Consider the following 19,223-nt stretch of genomic DNA (forward strand, 5'->3'; position numbering starts at 1 on the left):
AAATGTCCATCCCATCCTCCCTTAAGGCGGGTGGAGTTATGTTGTCATCTGAGCCAGGAAATACCAAGGAGTGTTGTTAGGGGATGGCTCAGGTAGGGATGGGCAAATCTGTAAACTTCGGTTTCCCTCAGTTTCTCATTTTTACAATCATAAGTTCAGTTCGTCACATTTCCACATCTAGGGCCGGATTTAGGTTTGATGAGCATAGCTGTCAACTTACAGATTTGAAAACAAGGGACCAGCAGCCTCGAAAATAAGGGATCAGCAGCCAAAATAAGGGATTTTAGTCAACCAGCTGAAATACGAAGTTAAAAGGGATCAGATAATTTGGGAGAGCAGCACCAGTTTTTAGCCCTTCGTTTCCAGAGGTTGCTGCTCAAGACAGCAGCTGATGAAACACTGCAATTAAATAACTACAAGCAGCAACCGGGGGGGGGGGGGGAAATAGCACCCAAAATAAACCCGCAGAGCAGACCATCTATGCCAGTCTACCACTACAAATCTATAGGAGAAGCGCTTGCGGTCCTTCCTCCGCTTTTCCCCTCTATGGTTAGCCCTTGGAATACCTGCCCGCGCCTCCACCTCCTCCTCCTCCCCCTCTCTCTGAACTGCTTTCTCTATGGTTGCCCTCGCTCTCCTCTCAAGGCTCCTCAGCAATTCATAGGCCGCGCCAGGCTGCCCATCTCATCCAGGTCCTTCGGCGGCACAGCCGCAGTACGGCCTAGTGGGAGCAGCAGCGGCGGCAGGCAGAGGGGAGGCCCCAGGCAGAGACGCTCAGTTTGGTGGCTGCGAGGAGGATGGCGGCGGAAGGGCCCGAGGCTCCCACCAGTCCCGGCGGGGAGGGGCTCCTGGGGGCCGAGGCTGGTGAGAGGAGGCCGGAGGGGGGCGGGCCAGGCAGCCAAGCAACACAGTTGGAGCCTCCCTCCTCCCTGGCCGGCAGGGAGGGAGGGAGAGGAGCTGCTTCCTTTGGAACCCGGGAAATTTAAGGGACATCATCAATAAGGGACAGCAGCGGGACACGGCGCTGGGATAAGGGAGTTTCCCGCCAAATAAGGGACGGTTGACAGCTGTGTTGATGAGGCCCTAAGCTACTGAAGGTTTGATGAGGCCTTAAGCTACTGAAGGTAATGGGGCCCTTTATATGTCCCACTGTCCTTTGTCAACAACAAATTGCGCTGTTTTTTGTGTTGAATATACCGGTATGCTATATGGTAATTTATGGACCTAATAGGTATCATAGGAGCCTACACAACACAAAACACTGTTGATGTGTAGATTTTTTTTTTATCTTATATTTTGGAAATGTACATCCAGTTTTTTCCTTTCATTTTTTTGGGGGGGCTCCCAAGAGAGTGGGGCCCTAAGCTACAGCTTGTTTAGCTTATACATAAATCCGGCACTGTCCACATCAGTTTTCCATAACACCAAAGGCACAATTCCTATATTGTGCAGAAAGGACCACCTGTGGGCTTGTCCTCACAAGATATGGGTTGTAGCATAAATAATTTTCCCCTAAGCAGAATTTGGGATTTGATTTTCCAAAATGGAGTGGAGGCATAGCTTGTGCCACCATGCTTTGCACCTGCAATTTTAGTAAGCATGCACACATAGTTTATAGGCTGCAGTCCTTAATACACCTTTTTGGGAGTACGTCTCATTGAACTCAGTAGTACTTACTTCTGAGTAGACATTGGTTGCCATATGTCCTCTTTTTCCAGGACACATCCTCTTTTTCATGAGTATGTAAAATGAGAGTCATCATAGCGACCCATAGTTAAAAGCAGAAGTCAGATGTGCCCTCTTTTTTCCTCTTCAAAATATGGCAGCCCATAGGATTGTGGCGTAAATCAAAGTTTCACTGCACCATGGCATTTGTAGTCTTCAGCTGCTGCATACACAGTCAACATAGGTCATGCACACCTGCAGCATGAAACATAAACAGTGAGAATCAATTTGAATTCTCTGCCAAAGTTCATGGCAAAACATTCAGATAACAGATTTCACTGCAAAGTTCCTCTGCAGGAATTCTATAGAATCACTCTGTGGATTTTCTCACACATCCCTCATCTAAGCCTAAATCACATTTTCTCTAAAACAAATAGAAATGTAGATGCTCAGCAAATTGAGTCATTTGTGTAGATGTTTTTCTTCCCCATAGCAACATGTTCAGGGTCTAAATAGGAAATGAATTTTCTCCCTGGCATCTGGATAATCCATTGTCCTCAGCTGCTGCACAACTGAAACATTTGTTTTGGGTTAAAAACAACAAGACTGAGTAAAGAATAACGGATCTTGTAGGAGAGCAAATTTGTTGTGCGCTGGGTTGGGGGCCTTTTCAACCTTGCTGACATATTTTCAAAGCTGGGAACATGAACAATTGATTTGGTCTGCCATGTGTTCTGGACATGTTTGGTATTTTATACTGGTGGCTGGCAATATTATCCAGGAAAAAAATTGTGCAGCTGGAGGTCACCACAAGCGACTCTTCTGAAATTGATCAAGGAGATATTTCTGGGTTCTCTATCTCTCTCTGGATCCTGGAATTTCAGCAAATAGCCAAATGCGCAGCCTTTCACTGAGATTGAACTTCAGGGCCTCCCATGTGTTTAATAAAATTCCTTGTGCTTGGCTAATATATTTTGCTCCCTTTTGGATTCAGGGACAGAGAGGGGATGGGAGGACTAAGCCCTTAATAAAGCAAGTTAAAAATTGTAGTACAGTAAGAAATGAAAAACGGACATAGCTATATGTGCACAAATGTAACAGCCATGTATTGGTGAAAAGAAGTTACAATAAAATAGGCAGCGTATTATCACAATTGCAAAATGTGCATTTCTGCAAGGCTTACAAAGAACCACATAGCACAAGAATCATATTAAAGAAGGCTCTAAGCAACTGACAAGTATCATTACACTTGCAAAGAGTACATTTCAGCAAGGCTTACAAAAAGCAAATTATTATTATCGTATTGAAGGGTGCTCTAAGCAGCTCACAATAGGCTTCCGGATAAGGTCATGGATTGCCAAATCTTCTTCGGATGATAACACCTCAAAAGGGTTTCAAGGCCCTGATTGCGGTTTTCCAAATGGATAATACCACTGCAAAGGTCCAAAATCATAGGCAGGAATAAATCCACAATAAAGCAAGTTAAAAATTGTGTCTCGGTGAGAAGTGAAAAATGGCCACAACTATGCGTGTGCAACTGCCTGGTGCAGAATATTGAAGGACAGCAGGGATTAAAAACTATATGATGATTCTGTAGGACCGGGGTCCCCAAACTGTGGTCCATTGACCTCCAGGGCTAGGCAAGCTCAAGTGGGTTTGCAGCACTGCCCACATTAGGCACCCATATTGATCTTTTTCAATTGTATTTTATTGCTGATTTTATTTCTTGTGTTTTACTGCGTTGCAAGTTGAGTTCTATGGAATGTGAGTTGTAATGCAATGCAATGCAGCATGAGGAATAAAAGAAGCAATAAAAATACAATTAAAAATCATACAACATCTACCACAGCAAGGTGTGATGGCTACGACAGGCAGAAAAATCGTTAAGTGGCCTGCCAAGACCACCAAAAATTCTGAAGTGGTCTTGTGGGTGGGAGTTTGGGAAGCATTGGTTTAGGGAAAGGGTGGAGACTCTGTTTTGGATCAAGGGCCACACTCCCATCTGGGAGCCAGTTGCCAACAGCAAAAGGCTCCCCCCTTATAAATTATGATGCTGAGATGAAGACAGCTGCTGTTGCTGGTGGTGGTGATGGTGGAGGAACAGGAGTAGACTGTGCCTCTAGTTCTGTAAAGAGGTATTGACTATTAAACCTGAAATATACTCGGAGTCGAGAGTGGATTTTATGCTCTTTATTCAGCTCATAGTGGTGAGGAGGAATGGGAGTCCCCCCAGAATGTCTGCTTTATATACCAGTTATAGATAGGTAGCCGTGTTGGTCTGCCGTAGTCAAAACAAAAAAAATTCCTTCCAGTAGCACCTTAAAGACCAACTGGTATCTGAAGAAGTGTGCATGCACACGAAAGCTCATACCAAGAACTAACTTAGTTGGTCTTTAAGGTGCTACTGGAAGGAATTTTTTTTGTTTTGCTTTATATACATTACTTACACAATGGGCCCCACACGATTGGCTAATTCTGGGATTCTCCTGTAGGCCAATAAGATTGCGGATTCATTTCCACCTGGAGCTGGATTGGGTGGCTCCTGTGGACCAATCAGACTGTTGCATTCTGAATCCTATTGTTCTAGGACCAATCAGACTGTTGCATTCTGAATCCTATTGTTCTAGGACCAATCAGACTGCTGCATTCTGAATCCTATTGTTCTAGGACCAATCAGACTGCTGCATTTTGGATCCTATTCAACTCAGTATATAACAAAACCACTCTGAGAATTGTAGCTTTGTAAAAGGAACAGCGGCTTCTTAACAACTCCCAGCACTCTTAACAAACTACAGCTCCCAGGATTTTGCGGGGAAGCCATGACTGTTTGTAGTGGTCTAATGCTGCTTTAAATACATGGTGTGAATGTGGCCAGTGTTTGAGTGCTTCTCCTTGATTAGCTGAGAGTGCTTCTCCAAGCCTCCTTTGTTATTATGATTAATGAAAAGTGGTCTTGGAAATCTTCCTTATAGTCATTTGTAATAATACAAAATTTGTTTTATTCAATATAGCTTTCTTTGAAAATTTCAAAAGAAACTCCTTCTCGTCCCCCACCCCCAAATGCAGAATAAATTTCGAGCAGCGTACAATTTGGGATTGTTAAGATTGCTGGGTGAGGATAATGGGACTCATTTTCTTGGGGGAACTGTAACTTTGGGTTGCATGCAGTGTTAGCCCTACTCAGAAGAAACCCACTGAAATGAATAGACATGACTATCTTACATCCATTGATTTAAATGGGTTTACTCTGAGTAGAATTTAGCAGGCCACGGCCCTTAGTCTTGGGACATTTCCCCTGCTTCTTTTAAAACTGTTGCAGGTGTTTTATTGCGTTTGGCAACTTTTTAAATCAATCTGTTGTCAATGACACACCACATTGGGACTTATAAATGTGCACAGGGTGGTACTTCAAGGCTACAGGCCTCTTGTTAATTTCTCTTTATGGTTCACAACACAGCAACTGGGCAGATGGAGGTTCCTCTGTGGGATTGGAGGAGAAGGAGGCCTTCCACGCCTCTTTCTGTGTTTGTCTGTAATCATGTCCTGTCCTGTCCATTGATCTGTTAAATTGGGATAGCAGAGCATCTTTTTTAAACCGAGTAAATGATATGTGTGTGGAGCATGGAATGGCATTTTCTGGAATGCAGAACCAGAGCTATCTGGAGTTATGCACATGAATCAAACTGGCAGAGACTTGCTGGGAGCAAATGTACTGTGGAAGTCACACGAGCATACACACAGTATTAGTTTCAGCTTAGTTTATTGGTCAACCAAGAAAGCTTGACTCCTTCCTCCAGCTACAAGCATGGGAAAAACAATACCAGGATACAAAATACAATATAAAACAACAGTAAATCTAGGGACTGATCATTATCAGCTGGTCTGTTGAAAGCTTGAATCTCTATGAAAGATCTCTCTTGGAAGTTTCTGGGCCTGGACAACATATCACCATGGGATCACCCGACTGGTTTCCATTGATTCCACAGAGTCAAAGGAGGGACTCGTGCCAAGGGTCAACACTGATGCAGCTTGCTTCAAAGGTGCTTTGGACATTATGAAACGTGCTTCATAATGCTTGCCGCAATGCACGAGCAGTATCATGACCTCCAAATGTTTGCCGCTTCCTTAGATTGCAATTCCCTTTGATCCTGCCTCTGGACCACCCGCTCCTGACCTTCAGGCCCCTTTCTATCACTAGTCCAAAGAACGGAGGAATGTTTCTTTCATCCCCTCCTCACTCTCATCTCTGATGCTTGGCATGCTGCCATGGCTACGTGTCGGGTGCAAGGAGCAGGGGCATTGCCAGGCACATAAAGTAGGCGTGGCATAGAGCACTCAAACAAATTTGAATATACTAATACAGGCTGCTTGGAGGGGATGACAAATTCCAGCTACAGTGGTACCTCTGGATACGAACGGGATCCGTTCTGGAGCCCTGTTCGCATCCTGAAGTGAACGCAACCCGCGTCTGCATGGGTCGCAATTCGCCTCTTCTGCGCATGCACGTGACATCATTTTGACCATCTGTGCATGTGCGAGTGCCAAAACCCAGAAGTAACGCGTTCCGTTACTTTTGGGTTGCCATGGAGTGCAGCCCAGAAACACTCAACCTGAAGCAACTTCAGCCCGAGGTATGACTATACCAGGATTTACTCCACCCCACCCACAATCTATTGGTAATAACTGTTGGTTGTGTGCATATTAAAACTCAAACAAGTGCTTCTGGGCACTTTAAGATGGTGGGCGGTTAGTTTTTCACCAGCACTGTGCCAATGGCCCATCAAGTCCAGCATGCTGTTCTCACAGTGGCTGGATTCAAGCACAAGAGCGATCTTCACGTCCTGTGGTTTCCAGAAATGGGAACATATTTCTTCTTCTTATTGATGCTCCTCCTTCCTACTACTAACATAAGGGGGAGGGACAAAACACTTTGCACTCCAACCCCCATGGCTATCCCTGAACAATGGCCCTAGCCCGGAGCCAGGTGCGCCATGTGGTGGGGACCGAGGGGTCTTCAGCCTCCCCTAATTTTTCAAGGAGGGGGCTGGGTTCCCCACAAATCATGTGGCCCTGCCCGATGTCATGCAGGGAGGAGGCCAAGCGCTGGCATTGCGGCAGCGGCATACCTGCGTGTCCTGGCCGAGGGCTAGGTGGGTATGACGATGTGTCACATGACATGTAACATGATGTGTCATGTGATGTGCCCCCGCAATGTGGGGGGGGGGGCATGTCAGCACCCTTGCCAGGAGCCCTGGGAACTGTAACCTTCCCAGTGCTACTGGCGTGTGTTAATAGCAATGAGAAAGCCACAACACTTAGTGTTACTTGGACACAGCGTGCTAGCAGAACAAAAGCGGCAAGAGAGGCATGCGTGGCTCTTTGGGAGGAGGCAGGTGAGTGGGTGAAAGTGAGGGCTGTTGGGACTTCCAAAGAAAGGTTGCAGGAGGGATTGGATGACACCATGCTCTCAAGGAAATCTTAGGGGGAACACCAGTATCTAAAACAGCTTTGAATTGACTTTCGGGTTGTCGGGGAGAATGAGCTACTTTCTGATTATTGTGCTCCTCTCCCCTCAAGCCTGACTAGGGGAAGGTCACCCATCACTGAAGTTAAAGCCTTAGCAATGGAGGAGGGTAAGCAGGAGTGACAGGGTTTTAATGAAGAGCTGAAAACTGCCAAGGTCCACAGATGCAACAGCACAGCAGATCACCAGGGAATGGAATGAGCACTGTCAGAACCCAAAGCATGTTCTGCAGTGCTTTTTGCATGCCATTATCGCTCGACTCTTAAGAATGCAGGGGAACTTCAATCCAAGGGGCCTAACACAGCTCTCTGGGCCTCTCTATCCAGCTGTTGGGACTTCTTCTCTGGAGACTTCACCTCTCACCAGCCTTGTTCTGCATAAGGAATGCCAGGAGGCAGCGAATTTTGTCCTGCCAACGCTGTTTCCATTCAGCTGCAGTTCAGTTTCTTTCCACTGAAACTTACATAACTCATTGTGCTACCTGCTATGGTTGAAACAAACACAAATTAATTGCGTAATTAGTTACAACGCATTTCAATGGGGAGGGAATGTTAAAAAACAATTCAGAAAACAACATAATTATTTATGTGAAGTTTGTGGATTAAAATAACAACAATGGTGTATGCTGCTCATATTTGCTTGCATGATTTGCATTCTGGACTTTGGACAAACATTCAAATTGTAGCAATTTCGGTTCCCATTTCCATTTCTGCTGGAATTCTCTGACATCCCTACTCTGCTCTTTCTTCAAGTGATTTTGCCTGGAAGGAATAGGCCTCCCCTCTTGCCTGGTTGGTGAGATTTGTGTGTGTGTAGAAAGCTCTGACTCCTGCATAGCTGAAATGTAGACTTTTATGCAAAACTAAGAATCACATATGCCACCCCACCCACTTTATTCCTCTGTCCCCAGCCTCTACTGGCATGTGGCCCCCAGAAGTTTACACATAAAAGAATGTGGCCCTCAGGCTGAAAAAGCCCCTCCCCTGTTTTAAAACAACTTGTGCTTTCTTCATTTGATGTCTCACCCATGTGAATATGATTTGGGGCAACTGGATTCCTATTTGATCATGAAAGGATCTCTAAAAATTTGTGTAACAGGGAAAATTTGTCCCAACTACAGCTTGGTCCATTATTTGGGTAGGTGAGATTGATTGATTGATTGATTGATGGGGGAAGGGAGTACATGGCATGTCTTGTATATGTTTGATTGGATTATTTTACTTTAAATCGAGTCACTAAGCAAAATCATTTTGGTGTTGTTGTTTTTTAAAAACCACACACACACGAAACAAAACACCATGTGGGATTAGATTGGATTGTTTGCTAGAACATTAAACAGGCATTGTGCATGCTTCACTGAAGATGTGCCTTGAGCGGCCATGAAACTCTGCCCAACCTTTTCCGGACGGAGCCATAGGAAGGACGCCCACGCCTCTTTGTGGCTTGGTCTCGGTCATGTTCCACTCAGCTGGGCAACCAGCATACTGCAGGGCGTGGCTGGCCTCACATGTGCCCAGGGGGGCGGGATAGCTCTCGCTTTTAATTGTAGAGGCCACAAAGACAGACGGGACTCTCAGCTTTCCACAAGGGCAGCTCAAGTTGCCAAGGATCTGTTCCCAACTATTGAGCCGTGATGCCAGCCTCTTTGTTGTAAAGCAGCTTTCAGGTGGTCTCAAGGAGATCATTGCTTATCAATGCATTTACCGATTCTTATCAGGGCAATACTTATTTACTTATTTTATTTATTCACCAGTTTTCTCTCCTGCCCAAAGGGGCGCAGAATGACAAACAGCCAAAACCAAAGACATAATATTTGCAGCGTTTAAAACCATTTTAAAACCAACTAAAACATTTCAAAACAGTTTAAAGACATATTGAAACATTTAAGACATTTAAAATAGTGAGCAATGGGGGAGGGGTTTGAAGAATAATAAAATCATAGAATCACAGAATCATACAGTTGGAAGGCATCTGAAGGTCTAGTCCAACCCCCCTGGAATGCATGGAACTCAATTAAAGCATCTCCTCTGCTTAAAAATTTCAAATGAAGGAGAGTCTACAAGCTTCATGGGGATGAGAAAAGCACTTGCCTGAAACCCTGGAGTGATGCTGCCAGTCAGTGTTGACAGTAATAATCTAGATGGACCAATGGTCTGACTCAGTATAAGGCAGCTTCCTAAGTTCCTTCAGTTCTGCGCCATATGTACCAGAACCATCAATTGATGAATTATCAAAGTGTTTCAATTCATCAATTGATGAATTATCAAAGTGTTTCAAGGCCTTCATGGTACGTAGGAACCTGCTGGATCAAACCAAAAGTCCCCAATCCTCTTTCCTGCACCATGTTTCCAGGAAATCCACAAATCTGATGGTTTAGCCATCTAGCTCATTACTGTCTGCTTTGACAGGCAGCAGCTCTCCAGAATTTTAGGAAGGAGGTTTTTCTCATCACATACTAGGAGGAAAGGAATGGGGGAGAGGACCTTTTCTATAATGACTCCATGCCTCTGGAATTCATTGGCAGTGGGGATCATTACAGGGCTTTAAGAGTGCCTCAAATACTCTTTTGCTTCACTCTGTTTTTCCATGAGTTTGGTTTTCTGTTGTTGTTTTGCAGTATAGCTGACGGCGCCATATTGTATTTTGTACTCGGCTTTTTGTAGTCTTGGGACTGGAGGAAAATTTTAAAACTGCATGCCTTTATAATGCCCTGTTCCGTGTAATAAAAAATATTTATACTATATAAGAATACTAAATAACTGACTGGCAGAATATTTAGCAGCCCTTTCCAAATACTGAAACATACACACAACCACTTTCCATTTGAAATCTTCCAATTCCATAAATATATGCAGCCTGTTCCTTGACCTGAGCTTTTTTGTTCCTTCTTCGCAAACTCTGTCTGTCAATCTCTTCCCTGGCCCGTTCTTTCTTCTTAAATAAAGCTGTTCTTTTGACAGTATTGAGTTGCTCTCATAATTTCCTTAAAAATCCATTCTCTTTGGCCTTTGGGTTTTTTTGCCCAAGCTCTCGTGTACAATATGCTGGCTATTGTTATAATATAGAAAACTTGAGTTTGATTTCTTGGTTTTATATGACCTTTTATATATCTCAATAAAAAGAACAAAAGATCCAGTGGAAACTGATATGCAAAAATATCTTTCAGTTGGGTTACCACCATCCATCAGGAGTTTTAATTATTGCAGGAGTTTATTGTGTATTTTGAGATTGTGACTGCATTGTATTTTGCCTTGTGAGTTTTCTTGGGAGGGCATAAAATGCTGAAAAAGAATTTTGAATAAATAAATAAACCTGTCTCAGATGCTGTCCTGAGCCATCCACTAGCAGACACTCCAAGTGTCCCTATTTTACAGGGATGTCTCTGATTTAGAGATGCCGTCCCAGTTTCTGATTTGATCCTAGAATGCCCCTCTTTTCCTTAGGACGTCCCTATTTTCACTGGAGAAATATTGGAGGGTATGGGGTTTATTATTATGGTTTTTTATGTGTTAGAAGCTAGCTAGAGTGTCTGGGGCAACCCAGTAACATGTGTTAGGTATAAACAGTAAAATTATCATTACGGAATGGGATTTCCCTATTTTCATTGGAGAAATGTTGGAGGGTATGAACTAGTGCCATGAATTCTAGAAATAAATTGCATGTAGCATGGAACATTTCCCTTTTGTCAGTCTCCAATCTAGTCAGCTTCTTTGGGTGACTAGCTCCTGGTTTTAGTGCTGTGGCAGGAGTAGAGAACCTTTGACCTTCCAGGTGATGCTAAACTACAACTCCCATCAGCCCTTGCAAGTATGGTCAGTGGTCATGAATGAATGAGAGCCAAAGGTTCCCCATACCTGTGTTCTAGGAAGAGAAGCATGTTTGGAATTCTCTTTTGGAATTCAATGCCATTTTGTTCAGCCACTTTTAAAAATATTTTGTGGGAAGGGGTTGAGCAGAAACCTTAACAGCTAAAGAATGGAGCTTCCACACATATTTCATATGCAGGAGAAAGGAGATGGTTCTACATATACCACTACAACAGGCCAGAGCTATTTTCTTTTTATCCCCTGCAGCTGCCTGCAAAGAGAGCAAGCGTCCCCTGGAAGTTTCCCAGCACTCGGAGGAAATGGGCCTCATCCTGGGCATTTGCGCCGGAGGACTGGTGGTGCTGATCATCCTCCTGGGGGCCATCATTGTTGTCATACGGAAAGGGTAAGGAAATGTTTTCCCATTCTGCCTTCACCATTGCTGCTTCTCTGGTCGCAAAGCTCAATTCACCTCGTTTGGAGCCCAGCAGCCTTGCTCTGGCGGATGAAGAGAAACGTCTTGGAGGAAGGAGAGGCAGGAAGGGCATCAGCAGTAGCCAGCCAGAGTCTCAGGCCACTCACCTGTGCCCCTCCCTCCCTTATCCTAGTGAGCCTTTGTTCTAACCTAGAGGAATCTTCCTCCTTCCTCTAGGCCCCATAACCAGGGATCTTTGGGTGAGGGGGCACAAAACAATCAGGGGATCATGGCAGATCAGACAGGACAGACATGCAAGAAGCCTAATAGCAGGTGTGGACAGTCACACCTCAGCCTAATTTCAAAGGCCCCCTGAAAGCAATCAGTTCTGAAAGGGGCAATTTGTCTTTCCTCAACAGCCCACCCACTGCCAGCATTCTGCACCCATCAGAATTGCGCTAAGGGAATGCAGCCCTGGACAGAAAAAAAAAGAGGTCACCCACCCACCATATGTCTTTTAGGGTCTCATGGGTCCTATGTTCATTTTGCTAGGCAGGACTCACTCAGTAGAGCATGAGATTCTTGATCTCAAGGTCGTGGGTTTGAGCCCCACATTGGGCAAAAGATTTCTGCATTGCAAGGGACTTGATGTCTCTTGTGGTTCCTTCCAATTCTATGTTTCTAAACTGGTTTCAGCAAGGATTAAGGATGAATTTATCAGCATGGACTGCATGCAATAACCAAAAGCAAACCTTTAACATCCAGTGGCTAGAAGCTGGGCCTTAATGTTTAACAAAAACAACAACAGGCAACTATTTATATTAAACACATTTCAAACTGCTTTATATTTCGAAAATGTCTCAGCAGTGTACAGTCTAAAACGATCTATTTTATTTAAAGTTGTACATTGCCCTGGTATATGATATGGCAGTATAGAAATACTGTTACGAATGAGCTGAAACAAAAACACAAGCTGAAAACAGTAAAGCAGCAGCATGGAACATAAAAGCATCTAAAAGTGAATAAAACAGAATACCAGAGGATTCAAAAACTTGAAGCAGGATGGGTCAGGGGAAACCTGTGCAAAAAGACAAGGTTTGAAGCAACTGATGGTTACTGCTTCATGTATGGCAGAGGGGAGGGTATTCCACAGCACGGGTGTGGCAAGTATCACCAGCCTTAATATTCTGTAGGGTGCAGAGGTGCAAGTAGGATTTCCCCTTGTCACACACCTGATATTTTTCACCTTCATTGTTATCATTATATTTTTCTTTGTTATTCATATTTTATTTTTGGGGGAAAAGAAATAACCAGGAAAGAAGAACACAAGTAGAATCTCCCCATATATTCTATGCGATCTTAGAGGTCTGTAGAGGGACAGGTAATCTTTCAGGTAACCTGATCCAGAGTGGTTAATGGCGTATTATGTTAACAAGGCTGAGGTCTGAATCCCAACTTGCCTATTCAGAAGAATCTAGGTCTTGATTCAGAGGAATCTAGGTTCAAGCTGGGTTCAGGCAGCCCCAGATCACTACAGGTTGGGGTTGAGGGCCCAGAGCTATCTGAGGTTGTCAAGGGATGGGGCTTTGGGCAGTGAGGAGAGGCTGGTGCGAGGGAGTTGCTGAGAAACTGTGAAAAAGAGAGATCTATTGGGTGGCTGCATCTTTGTGGGAGAAGATGGGGTGGCTTTCCCACCTGGCTTTTCACTCTCCCCACTTCCTGTTCCTTCCAGGTTCCTGAAGGATCTGATCCTGTGTGGTTGTGTTCCTTCCTGAGTGGCTTCCCTTGCACGCAGGGAAGCTGTTCTCTCTCTCTCTATTTTTTTTTTTTTTTAAATATGTTTATTGGTTTTTCCCACATTTTTATACATTTTAACTTAACCATCTCAAACATTAACACAACAAGGTTCTTTTGAACCTTCAGACCTCCCTCCCTCCCACCATGGGTTCCATATTCAAGATTGAATTTACTGTATCTTTTACTGTTATCCATCTGTTATATATCCATAATTATCATAGTTAATTCCACATTACATCCAAGCCAATGATTTTAATTGTTTATAGTGGTCTTTTAAATAAATTAAAAGTTTACTCCAGTCTTTTTAAAAATACTTGATCTTCCTGATTTTGGATCTTCCCCATCAGTTTTGCCATCTCTTCATACTCCATAAGTTTCATTTGCCATTCTTTTATTGGTACTTCTCCTTCCTTCCATCTCTGGGCTGCCATCGTTGCATACATAAAAAGTTGTTTATCCTCTTTTGGTATCTCTTCACCTATTAAACCTAACAGAAAAGCTTTTGGTTTTTAAACAAATGTCTTTCTAAACATTTTCTTTAATTCATTATATATCGGGGAAGCTGTTCTCAAAGGAGCAGCCCCACGCAAGATCAGATCCTTCCGCTTAACAGCTGTGAAGGATAAGGGTCAGATCCCGCACCGTGTTCTTGCACCCCAAATGCACTTATAAAACTCTTTTTGAAAACTCTTAGCCCCACTCCTGAACTGGACAGGGTGGTTGGCTCCTTGTTTGGCACAGGGTGACTAGGCCACAGTGTGGGATCTCGTGGTGGAGGCTGGGCTACAAATGCCAGTCAGTCAATCAGTCACTTTATCCAGAAGTTTAGAACTGTGGGCAGCAGAGAGACAGAGACCTGTGTGAGCTTTTTTGCTTGGTCCCAGCAGAGCGGTCCTCAGCTTGGCTTCCAGTGGCAACACCATGCCGCTGTCATTGCTACAACCCTGGTTGCTAATGGGCTGGACAGCTCCTCAGCACAGATCCCGCAGAGTCCTCTGAGCTTCAGAGCTAAGGCTGGCAGGGGGCAAGGAAGCAGGTCAGCAGTGCCTGCTTTGTGTTCCGTCTATATTTCATGAGTTCCCATTCTGCCTGGGTAGGCACGATCCCTCTGCCCTTTCAGGAACATTAAGTCCCCGACAAAGGAGTTGATTTTCCCCCAAGCAGCCCACCGGGGAATGACAAGAGTCAGCAAGGCGCAACAGGTCAGGCCAGCAGGAATCGCAGAGGTTGGACGGAGTCACACGCTCATGAGTCTCTGGTGGATTGGCTGCATGCTATCCACCTCACGCATCTTCTGCCTTTGCACTGCATGCTGCTCACTGTCTGACAGTCCGTGGCTTGGAAGCGGATCGAATTGGGGGCCACCGTGAAACTTTCTGCCTTCAAAACAAAGTTGGGCGTCTTCCAGGGAAGGAAAAAGTGGGGGGTGGGGGGAAAAAGAGAATCTGGATTGGAGTCCTGAGCTAAAGATCACATGAATGCCCAGAGGCAGGATTTGTGATATTCTCACAACCCTCATCCTTCTGTATAAACATACATGCTGGCTTGAATTAACCCATAGCTGCTTCTTTATGTTACACTTTCCCCTTCCAGACTGGTGTTTAATCGCAGGCATATTCTGCAACATGTTATCGATGCAATAATAGTGCATTATTAGTGCAATAGTGGAATAGTGTTGGATCTATTCTGCTTTAGTTCTTTGTTTTGTTTTTTAAAAATACACATTTTCCAATAATAATAATAATAATAATAATAATAATAATAATAATAATATTTTATTTGTATCCCGCCCTCCCCAGACGGAACTCAGAGCTGCTAACATCATATAAATAATACAATATGAATAACAACAAGCAATCAATCAATTAAAATGCATCCCAAAATAAAGTCAAATAAATTAAATTTAAAGTTAAAACTGGACAAATGACAGTCCTCAGGTTTAGATATTATACACATCTTACAGTTCTTTTTTTAATCACCTCATTTAGTCCCCCCCCCCCCCCGTGATGCTTCCCCAATGATACCGCATTATTGCTGTCCAACAGCAACAACCACAAAATAAATAAACCAGAATATTTGTGGTATAAGATATAACAGCATGTGCACTGAGTGGAAATGGAGCAGTGTGACTGCCCCGAAACCTTCGCAGGAACAAACAGTATTGAAAATGGGATTGCATGTGACCACCCTGGTGAACACAAATAATAATGAATGCACCATAGAAAAGGATGTCTGAATGGAGCCTAAGCCCTGATGACACCATACATTGAAAGTCATGGCTTCTGCCCAAGAATTCTGGGAACTCTAGTGTGCTAAGGCCCATATTCCCTGCACAGAGCTACAATTCCCAAAGTTTCCAGTGAAGAGGGATTGATTGTTCAACCACTTTAGAATTTGTAGCTCTGGGAGGGGAATGGGGTCTCCTAACAACTCCCAGCATCCTTAACAAACTACACTTCCCAGGGTGCTTTGGGAGAAGCCATGATTGTTTTAAGTGGTATTCTAGTGCTTTCAATGTATGGTGTGAATGTCTAGCATAGGAATGTCTTGAGAAAAATGGGGGAAACAGAGTTACGTGTTGGTAGTTGGTGTTGAAGGTGGCTTCTGACTAATGCTGCAATCAGATTACAGTCTTACAGAAGGGCACAAATCCTGGATGTCATTTAATTTATCCTGGCAAAGAACAATCAAGTCCTGTTAATGTGCTGGGATGTTCTGCCAACTTGTTGTTAAGCATTTTTTTGCGCCCATCTTTCAGATTCCAGAACCGTGCCGCTATTTGACTGTAACGTAAATGGCTCTGCAAAGGATGACATGCCAAGCAGCGTTGAGCTTAAAGAATTCAGTGTCTGAAGTGGATTTGTTTAACCTTGTGCGACAGGGAGGGGGAAGAGGAGGGAGGTCTGTCTTCTTTCACCTGGGCTCTGTGCCGTGCCAGCTCACGCAGCGTCTTGGCAGACATGAAATGCCAGCTCTGTAGGGTTCCTCATATCAGTTGAGGGGCCCTCATATCAACCGAGGAGAGCTTCAGTTCATTTTAGGATTTCTTTTTAATATTAGTTATGTAAGGCTATGCACACATTAGCGGCTTAAAGCACAGTTTCCCTGCCGCTGCTATTCAAGTTGCATTTGCACATTGCAGTACATGCCAGAGAGTGAGTCTTCATCCAATGTGTGTCCTGTCTCCCACCCCCAATAATTTTTTATTATTTTCTCAACACAGTTTTATACCATACATCAAATCACATCTATACTTTTAGCTCTGCTGAGCTTATGACTTCCCTCCTTCCCTTCAACAGGTATCCCTTGTTTCTTTAAATCACATATTTTAAATACTTAATCTCCTATTTATTACATTGTAGGAGTTATTTCAGTCCTGCCAGTGTTTTTAAAGTTTTACAATTATCCTTTAAATACACCATAAATTTACTCCAACTTTCTATGAATCTCTGGTCGTCCTGGTCCCGAATCTTGCCGGTCAGCTTGGCTAATTCCGCATAGTTCATCATTTTCGCCTGCCACTCCCAATGTGTGTCATATCTTGGGTCTCCCTGCACCTGTGACTCCCCACACGACTACTATTCATAAAGTTGTTGTCTGTGCGTATACACAATGGCTGTCTCAAATGTACATACCTCAGCTTAATGGTGAAGTGAATGTGCCTTACGTTTTCAATTCAGGTAGATGCTGGCTTGAGGGTGGGGGGAAACTTATTAAATGGCAGTCTTTCTAAAAAAGCAAACAAACTACAGGATATGGATTGTGGCTAACCTCCTGTGCACATGGATTCAAACAACAGCAGTGGGTATGCACTGGGGCCAGAGTAACTGGTAGTGTGTACACAGCTGAATACAGTGTTCTCCAACTTTGGTTTCCAAAATGCTCTTGGTCTACAGCTCCCATCATCCCTCACCTTTGGTTAAGCTGGCTGAGGATGATGGGGGTTGTCGTCCAGCAATGCCTGAGGAACCAAGGTTTAATGACACAGATCAGATACAACACAATTAGGGACAAGCTAGGTATCAGTGCTCAGTGCCTTTGGGCAGCTATTGGGACCACAGTTACTTGGCACAGCTTACTGGTGCTGGTACCTGCCAGTCATAGGTCTATCTAATGGCAGCAGAGGTTGGCAGCCACTTAAATTTCCCACAGTGCTCAAGAAGAGCACTCACCAGACATTATGGATGATGGTTGGAAATGAAAAGAGTCGGCCAATGCTGCCATTGTTGGATCTATCATCCACCAATGGAGGAGGGAACCTAACAGGGGGCACTGCTGACCTTCCCCATGACAGTCATAATTTGGGATGCAACACATCACTCTTGATCTTTCATTCTGCATGCAACTCCCCCCCCCCTCAAAAAACAACAACCCAACAACAATCGAAAAGACATATGTGGATAATAATAGAAAGAGTGGCAGGATCTGTGGATCCAAGGGATTCCTACCTCAGCTTTTCGGTGAAACCCATTGAGCAGTATAAAACTCACAGATTCAGGCAGTCAGAACTGACTTGCAGTGTTATAAGCCCTGCATTACAGGGCTCCCTTTTTATTTATTTATTGTTACATTGCTAGGGTTTTCCCCGACTACTACAGAGATAGGGGGCAAGCTGTCTTCACTGCTGCCTCCACTTCCTAGCAAATCACCCCATCATGCTGCATAATTTAAGAAGCTAGCTACCAATTCATTATGGTATCTGTGCTGTTTTTAATAGTTGCTTTCATTTTGGAAACCAGATTTGCTAGCAAGCTTGTGGCTTATATTGAGTTATTTGAGTCAGAATGTTTGTCCATCTAGCTCAGCCCACGGACAGTCAACTGGGCGACCTCCAAATGTTGTTGGACTAAAGTTCCCATCAACCCTGCCAGCATGGCCAATGGTCAGGGATAATGGGAGTTGAAGCCCAACCATTTATGGAGCCTACCACTTTGGGTGCTTACGGTCTACACTGACCGGCAGCAGGTTTCAGACAGGGGACATTCACAACCCTACTTGGAGATAGTGGGAATTGAAGTCGGGATCTTCTGTATGCAAAACAGATGCTCTACCACTGAGCTATGGCCACGTGGGTTGCTGGAGAGGAATAAGATTATAAAGTCTTGTGTCCTGTGAAGAGGAGAACTCTGTGTGTTCTGGAAAAATTGGAAATGGTTTATTTCTTCAATTATCAGCTTCATAAAGGATTAAAATGCAGGTGGTTGGTGGGAGGGAATCAAGCCTTTAAAAAGACTCCTGGGAGATTCTTAGATTGGGTAGATTTCCTCAAAATATTAAAGACACTCCTGTAGAGCCCTTATTCACATTCCTTAGTCTCTGCACTGAGCAGATCTGCTGTCAGTGTTACTTTGTCTGTTACAGCCTTTCCTCAACAGGTTAAGAATCCATTCAGACATCCATCTCTTCGCTTGAATCAAGGTGTTTGGCGATCCCATTTTAAATGTCACAGTTGATTAAATCATTTCAGTTGGAGTTCTTTGCAAATCCATGGTCAGCTGCTCCTTGGATTCAGAGTGTAAATAAACAACAGATGGCTGCTGTTTGTGCTAAAGGAATGGCCTGATACCCAAAGTGGTGTCTCTTTCCTTCCTGACAATTCCGTATTTGGTGTGTTATTGGGCTGGTTTCAGGGTTGGCACCAGGTGTGACGGCCCCTCACCTTGGTGATCTTCCTGTTTGGTCCCCTCCCACCTCCAAACTGTGGGCTTGGTAGTGCTGTCTGGGTCCCGGAAGATGCTTGCTACTTTCACTTTCCCACAGGAGCGATGGTGTGACAGACACTGCAGGCCATTGCAGGAAATGCAAGATGGTACATGGCTTCCTGTTTGGGATCAAAGAAGGCATCATTTTCCATTTGGCCCTGCATGCAGAACTGTTTCCATTCCACTACAGTTCGCTTTCTGCCCCAAACTACATTTTCCACCATTGTCCATTGCAGTAAAATTATACCACTTAAGTAGTGTAATTCATTTTGTAATTTATGCCATCCCTACTTTATTCTATCCCATTCATTTCG

The 19,223-nt window shown here is 44.1% G+C and overlaps 1 protein-coding gene across 9 annotated transcripts in view; it reads left to right on the top strand.

Moving 5' to 3' along the window:
* Positions 1-19,223, top strand: part of PTPRU (protein tyrosine phosphatase receptor type U) — a 368,985-nt gene that overhangs the window by 261,647 nt on the left and 88,115 nt on the right. For all 9 annotated transcript variants that reach the window (XM_077932039.1, XM_077932040.1, XM_077932041.1 and 6 more), the window contains exon 14: positions 11,263-11,401. In XM_077932039.1, the coding sequence (XP_077788165.1) occupies positions 11,263-11,401 (139 nt within the window). The remainder of the gene's footprint in view (positions 1-11,262; positions 11,402-19,223) is intronic.

This window comes from Podarcis muralis, chromosome 7, assembly GCF_964188315.1.
Source record: "Podarcis muralis chromosome 7, rPodMur119.hap1.1, whole genome shotgun sequence".
Classification (NCBI taxonomy): Eukaryota; Metazoa; Chordata; class Lepidosauria; order Squamata; family Lacertidae; genus Podarcis; species Podarcis muralis.